General features: G+C 47.4%; 1 protein-coding gene across 1 annotated transcript in view; it reads left to right on the forward strand.

Moving 5' to 3' along the window:
• plxna3 (plexin A3) overlaps positions 1-7,500 on the forward strand; it is a 234,280-nt gene that overhangs the window by 112,728 nt on the left and 114,052 nt on the right. The window contains exon 9 of the mRNA XM_063208712.1: positions 522-636. Coding sequence (XP_063064782.1) covers positions 522-636 — 115 coding nt within the window. The remainder of the gene's footprint in view (positions 1-521; positions 637-7,500) is intronic.

Consider the following 7,500-nt stretch of genomic DNA (forward strand, 5'->3'; position numbering starts at 1 on the left):
TCTATTGCTCTCTCATTGTCTCACTGTCTCTCTCTGTCTCTCACTCGCAATCTCTTTCTCTCTCTCTCTCTGACTCACTCTCTTTCTTGCTCTCTCTACATCTCTTTCTCTTGCTCTCAAATTAAGTTATTCTATTAGCGTGTGTGGTTGACTACAGTGTTGCCAAAACAATCATACGTCACACTTCCTGCAAAGCAACATCATTGTTTTGAGAACCACCGGGGGAGGTGTCCCTTTCCATGTCTCCCTTTTTTGTGGTGTGGCTCGCTGCTACAAGTATGAGCTAAAGGCCATTTTTGGCCCATAATCTTCATTGTGACAACTGTTTTGTTGGCAATGAATGTTTCTGAAAGGTTTTCTCAGTACTTAGATTTTTCTAAGCTACACTGTCGAAATGTGTCCAGTAAAATATACAACTTTTACATGTCTGAAACAAGACAAATCTCAGTACTGATTGAACGGTTAGACATAATGAAGGCCATGCGTATATTACATGTTTCCTGTTTCTGTGTGGCTCCCAGGTGTTCGTCCTGTGTCAGCAGTCCTTTCCCATGCAACTGGTGCAAGTATCGCCACATCTGCACTAACAACGTGGCCGAGTGCTCCTTCCAGGAGGGCAGAGTCAACAGCGTAGAGGTAAGGACTTCCTGAGTTCTCTCCTTTCTTTCTTTCCTTCCGTCCTTCTTTCTTTCTGTCTTTCTTTCTTTCTTTCAGTCTCTCTCGTGCTTTCTATCTTCATCTCCCTCCCACACATACCTTACCTCCCTCGCTGTTTTTGCACTCTTGTTTTCTATGTCTTTCTTCCTCTCTCTCTCTTTCAGTTCTGGTGGTGGCAGCATTGACTGCTGCAGTTCAAGATACACACACACACACACACACACACACACACACACACACACACACACACACACACACACACACACACACACACACACACACACACACACACACACACACACACACACACACACACACACACACAGTGTTTCTGCCCTCCCTGGTGGGCGATCATTAGTGTTTAACTAGCAGCGGCCAAAAGTAAAGAAGGAGATGCTTGATCTGTTGGACGGTGGGACTGGAGGGGGACTGTGGGGGCGTGGTGGGTGTAGTGAAGCGCCATTTGGCACATGGCTCTCCCAGCCTGGGGGGACAGGAAGTGGTGTCAATGGTACCGCTTGTCACCGTGTCCCTCCCACCCTCCACCCCCCGCACCTCTAACCTTCCCCTGGCACCACCGCCGCAACGCTCTTTGTGGGAGAGCTTTTGACTGTAGATTCCCCATGTGCCCTCAGGCTGTGTGGTGGGGGGGTGAGCTGGGGGTTGTGGGAGTGTTAGGGGGCCAACCTGGTCACGGCCCCTTTGAACCTGGGGCTGGCAGCTCCCCCAAGCCTCCAAACTTCTTTTTTCTGACACACTCACACGCATACATAAAGGCATACACACGCGTACACAGAGGAGAGCTTGCGCGCATGCACACACACACACACACACACACACACACACACACACACACACACACACACACACACACACACACACACACACACACACACACTTACACATACACACACACACAGCTTCAAATGTGTGTGTGTGTGTGTGTGTGTGTGTGTGTGTGTGTGTGTGTGTGTGTGTGTGTGTGTGTGTGTGTGTGTGTGTGTGTGTGTGTGTGTGTGTGTGTGTGTGTGTGTGTGTGTGTGTGTGTATACCTCTCTCACAATTGGCTCTTTCACTCCCCTGAGGAGTTGGGCCATTGTGGCGGGGTAGTCCCCGGGAACTCAATTCTTTGACATTTCTTGGGTTTCTTTCAGGGCAAGAACATGGAGCTTTTTGTCATCCAGAAAGCATAGAAGAAGCATTTTGTGTGCTGTTCGCTCTCCTCTCTCTCTCCCCTCGTCTTTTCAAATGGAAAATTAATTTGACTTGGATGTGTTCGCCTTGCCGTCGTCTCTCCGAGAGAGGTAGCGGCGCATAAAAAAGCTAATTGGTCACACGCGGGTCATTTATATGCAAGTACAGCCAAACGGAGAGAAAAAAAAAGAAAAAAGCAAATAACCCGGATGTGTTGATGTATTTAAGTGTGAGTGTGTTTGTGGTTGAGAGCTGCCGTTGTCAAGCTTAAGAGTGGTCATAGGTCCATTAGAAAGTCTTTGGACTTCTTTTTTAGAGATTTCTTTTTAGCCAGTTGACAGGTGTGCAATTCACCCAGGCCTTTGAATAAGCCTCTGGGCATCTTTTCAGGTGATACAAGGAAATTAATAATTGGATCACAGGGACATGGTTTCTTATTCTGTATTTAAAAAAACACACAAGTTGAACACTTGGAGGAGTTTGTTGTTTTTGGGGGAATGACTAGGCGTGACTAATTTTGAAGGAAATTTAATGGGAGATGTGTGCTGTCGTAATGACAAATGAATGGCCCTGTTTCAGAGACATTTACAATTTGAAAAGAAAATTAGTCATCTACCTCAGGGTTATGACTTCACCTAAATGCTAGTGACAAGGTGTACTCATCCCTACTCTGTTCAAATAAATATTTCACAAAGCTTTTCTTCTTTAAATGAGTCAGCCCTTCAGTATGTCCAGAAGTTATTGAGATAACAGTGGGGTTGTGGGAAAAAAAAATCTCTACACCTTTTCAGCAATGTGTCAAGACACCAACCTCTACAAACCATTAGTAATATGAACAGCAAGATTGTTGTTGATGGTGGACACCTTAGAATTACAGACGGAGAAAAAGAAACATGAGATTTAACACTCGTGTATTGAATGTCATACACCAGTGTTTTTCCAATACTGTGGCTTAGGACCACATATGGGGTCACCTGAAATTCAAATGTGGTCCCCTAAAATGTCTAGGTGAGAAATAGAATACCAATAAACATTAATAAAGAATATAATATAAACTCATTTTTATTCTGATTGAAACACTGCACACAGTTTTCGGCTGCCATAAATATCTATCGGTTTAATAGCCTGCAAGTTAGCTCAGTCGTGTTTTTTGGTTGCGATTAAACTGTTTATGGGGTCCCCAGAAATTTGGGATGTCAAAATGGGGTCCTGTGTCAAGAGATTTTGGGAACCCACTGCCATGCACTCAGTTCACATAATGACAAATTGCAGCTCACTGAATAAAAGTACAAATTCTGTGTACAGTAAGGGAGGAAGAAGTTTGCTCTAAATTACGTCCACGTCCCCAGAGAGGAAGACGAACGGCCTCACTTGACCTGTAGTGAAATTATCAGGGCCTTTTCCCTCCCAATGTTAAATCATGTCCCGGCTCCCCATGCCTTGTCTGTGTGCGTCGGGTCTAGTGTGTGTGCTGGAGCGTGCCCATATGTCTGCTGCTGGGCTCCTGTTGCTACTGTTGCTCCTCTAGCAGCTCTCCCGCCACCGCTGCCTGACAGCCACTGCTAGTTCTCCTCCTCCCTCCCTCCCGCCTCTCCTCCTTTCTCCTCTGCTCCTATCTGTCTTTACACCTCTCCTCTCCGCTCCTCTTCTTTCCTCCTTCGGCTCACCGCCTCTCCCTCTCCTCTCTCTGCTCCACACTTCCCCTGTCCTCTCCTCTCCTCTCCACTCGTCTTCTTTCCTCTCCTCTCCTCTCCTCTCCTCTCCTCTCCTCTCCACTCCACTCCTCCTTCCGTGTCACCGCCTCTCCCTCTCCTCTCTCTGCTCCACACTTCCCCTGTCCTCTCCTCTCCTCTCCTCTCCACTCGTCTTCTTTCCTCCTTCCGTGTCACCGCCTCTCTCTCTCCTCTCTCTGCTCCACACTTCTCCTGTCCTCTCCACACCTCTCCTCTTCTCTTCTCTCTTCTTCTCGCCACTCCTCTTGGCGCCGCTCCGCACCTACCTGTGCCCCATGCAGAGCTGTGCTTCACAACATATTTACATCTCTGTCCCAATGCCTGCTGCCCTTTTATCTGTGCCCTCTCTCTCTCTCTCTCTCTCTCTCTCTCTCTCTCTCTCTCTCTCTCTCTCTGTCTCTCTCTCTCTCTCTCTCTCTCTCTCTCTCTCTCTCTCTCTCTCTCTCTCTCCTATTCATTCTCTTTTGCTCTTTCTCTTTTTCAGTTTTTCTCTTTTCTTTTTCTCTTCCCCTTTCTGTCTCTGAGTGTCTGCATACATCGATTACACACTTGAGTAAACCCTAGGACCAGCTGTACTGCCGTAGGATGCTTCACTTTTGCGGCGGCGAGACTGTGCACTCGTCCCCGATGTCTGTGCGCTTTGCTCTCTGCTATTCAGTGTTGCCATTTGTGGCTTCCAAACAACACTTTAAGCACACACACACACACGCACGCATACGCACGCATACGCACGCACGCACGCACGCACACACACACACACTAAGCTCTCACACAGACAAACACACACTCAGACACATTTAAAACTCTCTCACACAAAAACACACATAGACACACTCACAGAAATGCTCTCACACTCAGACAGCTATACACATAAACAGAGTTAAACACACACACGCAGAGAGACACAGGCAGTAATGATAGCCAGCCGCCCACACACCTGCCTGATCAATTTCCCTCTCCCGCCGGCTCTCTCCGGGGCTTAACCTTGGCCGTAACTCCTTTTATATGTGCACTGATGTCTGGCCGTGGTGTCTGACTTTTTACTGGGAGAGTCGTGTTTGTGTGTCACCATAGTGCCTGAGCAGTAAACCCACACACAGGGCCCTCTGCCTGCTAAAAGGGATCTCGTTAAACAAAAAGATGGGGAAAGCAGAAAAAAAGACAGGAAAGAGGAGAAAAAAATGTGCAATTCGCTTCTGGCTGAACATAAATGGGGTCAAAATTAAAGGTGCCATTTCACAGAGGAGAGGAGGAAAATGTCGCACTCGACAGTAACGACCAAAGCAAGCTTCCTGCTCCAGTTCCTGTTGACGTAAGCTGCTGATTAACAAAAGACTCCTCGTTTTTTAATCCATCGCTTGGCAAACAGCAGTGTGAGACTTGGCCCACAGCACACACGCTGACTTAACGGAAGTTGAAGTCGGTTCAAGTTCTGAGTGACTTTATCAGACGATGTGTTGCGCTGTCTGATTGCCGTCGCTGGAGAGAATTGGCCAAGGGGAGGGGGACAGATGGCCTCCATCCATATATCTCTGCCACTGATAACCTTTAACCCCGCTTGTCCTCACTGGCTGATTGGCTGGCTTGTCTGTGAGAAGGCCAGCTGACCCAGAGGAGGGGAAGTGAAAGAAGTTACGAGCAGCTGTTTGTGGATTGCCCCCTCACTTTCACTGCTGCCAGGCGAGGCTGTGGAGAGTGTCATCCGTGCTGTGAGGATTCCCATTCTGCCAGGTCATTATTAGTCAAAACAGTCAAGTTGTAAGCAACTGGGCATCTGTTTGGAGCTTCCAAGCTTCAAGCTGGAGCTTAAACTTTGACAAAGCGAAATATGGCTTGTTTTTTGGGTTGTTTTCACAGGCTCGTTTTCTCCTATCTGAAATAGTTAAGTTGGGAAGTGAGTTAGCTAGTTAGTTTGTATAGGAACATTCTGAGATCCACCAGTTTTGTTTGCCATCTGATGCACTATGTCTCCCCCTATAAAAGGGGGTTAATTGAATCTGTAATCTGACCTAACAGATAATGAGAGATAATGGGGCATAGAAGAAGGCTGTGGAATAATTTGACACATGATTCATAATGTTGTGCGTGTGTGTGTCTATGTGTCTGTGTGTGTGTATTTTATTGGGTTTTGATAGGTCAGATCCTCTGGGATTTCGCAATGTTGCGATATCAAAACTTCCAGTGCAAATTTAGTCAGCCCCTCAAATTGATAACGACCTCACAATCTTTACCAAACACCAGAATTGTGTATAATTTCCAGACATCAGGGAGCTACTATCAGCCCCAGACAGACTTGATGAGTTATTGATAGCGTTATTTTTAAGTCCCTAAGTCACCTGTTTCCTGCTGTTGTATTTTTGTTTGTGTACTAAGAACGTTACATAGCCTTGAAATAATGTTTCCTCATTTTGACAGGACATGAGGTTAGCTTACAGCAGATTTACAAGTGAATGAAAAAGCCCAACTTGATTTTGAAACTTTAACTTATATCCACAACTTCTTGCAACAAAAAGCTGAACTTTTAGCACAACTTTTTCTTTTAAGCTGCAGTAAATTCAGGTATCTCGGCCCCAACTGTCCGAAATTTGGCCCGTGAAATCCTTGGCGGCACTCACCAGGGGTAGAAGTGGTAGTGAAGGGCTACTGTAGTTGCCAACCTGATTAAGTGGTGCCATGCTTTCCAACAGGGAAGGGGCTGGGGGTAGAGATTGAGGATGAGTGGAGGGGGATTGGAGATGAGTGGAGAGGAGAGGGGCATGAGTAGAGAAGTGGAGGATGAGTGGAGTATTGGAGGGAGGGAGGGAGGGGACAATGATGCTCCCAAGGAGTTGGCAAAACAATGAAAGTTAAGCCGACGGAAGGGGGGGGGGGGTGGGGGTGGGGGTGAAGGGACGGGGTGGGGGTGGGCTGCGTGAGAAAGGGGAAATTATGAGAAAAAGGAGAAAAAGCGTCCCCCTTTTCTTTCCAGTGTAACAGGGGGCTGGGAACAGGCAGCCTTCGGCTTTTGGCACATTTTAATTTTACACTTAACTGAACATCAAAGAGATGTCTTATCCAGGCTTATCAGACGCAGCCAGCAGCGGGCAAGAGGGATGCACCCGTCACCCACTCTCTCTCTCCTCTCTACCCTCTCTAACCTCTCTCACATTCTCATTCTCTCTTTATTACTCTCTCTCTCTCTCTCTCTCTCTCTCTCTCTCTCTGTGTCTCTATCTCTCTCTCTCTCTCTCTCTCTCTCTCTCTCTCTCCTCTCTCTCCTCTCTCTGCTCTCTACCCCCCTCTCTCTCTCCTGTCCCCTCTCTAGCCTCTTTAGCCTCTCTCGTTCTCTCTCTCATTCTCACTCATTCTCATTCTCTCTCTCGTTCTTTCTCGTTCTCTCTCTCCCCATCTCTCTCTCTCTCTCTCTCTCTCCCCCCATCTCGCTCTCTCTCTCTTTCTCTCTCCCCTACCCCCTCTCTCTGCCCTTCTCTTGTACCCTCCCTCCCTCTCCAATGCATTTGCCAGTTCACTCCTAACTCACTGCATTCACTCTTACTCTGCCCTCCCACTTCTATGCAGCCTCACTACTCCTCTCTCTCTCTCTCTCTCTCTGACCTCATCTCCCTCCCTCTTTTACTCTGTTCTTCCCTCTCTCCACTCCTCTCATCTCCTCTCTACCGCCTTTCATTCACTCACTGTTACTCTCCCCGTCGCCTGTTTCCAGTCATTGTTTTCGCCCTTGCTTACCATTGCTCTCCCACTCTCCTTCTCCTTGTCCTCTACCTCGGTCTTTCCCTTTTTTTGTTCATTCTTCTCTTTCTTAATCTCTTTCTCTCTGCCACTGTCTTTCTCTGTGTCTGTCTCTTTTTCTGTCGCATTCGGGTCTCTTCGCGCCCCCAGTGCGAGGATTGACAAGACAATCTCCTTATCTCGGCCC

Source organism: Engraulis encrasicolus, chromosome 10 (assembly GCF_034702125.1).
Source record: "Engraulis encrasicolus isolate BLACKSEA-1 chromosome 10, IST_EnEncr_1.0, whole genome shotgun sequence".
Taxonomy (NCBI): domain Eukaryota; kingdom Metazoa; phylum Chordata; class Actinopteri; order Clupeiformes; family Engraulidae; genus Engraulis; species Engraulis encrasicolus.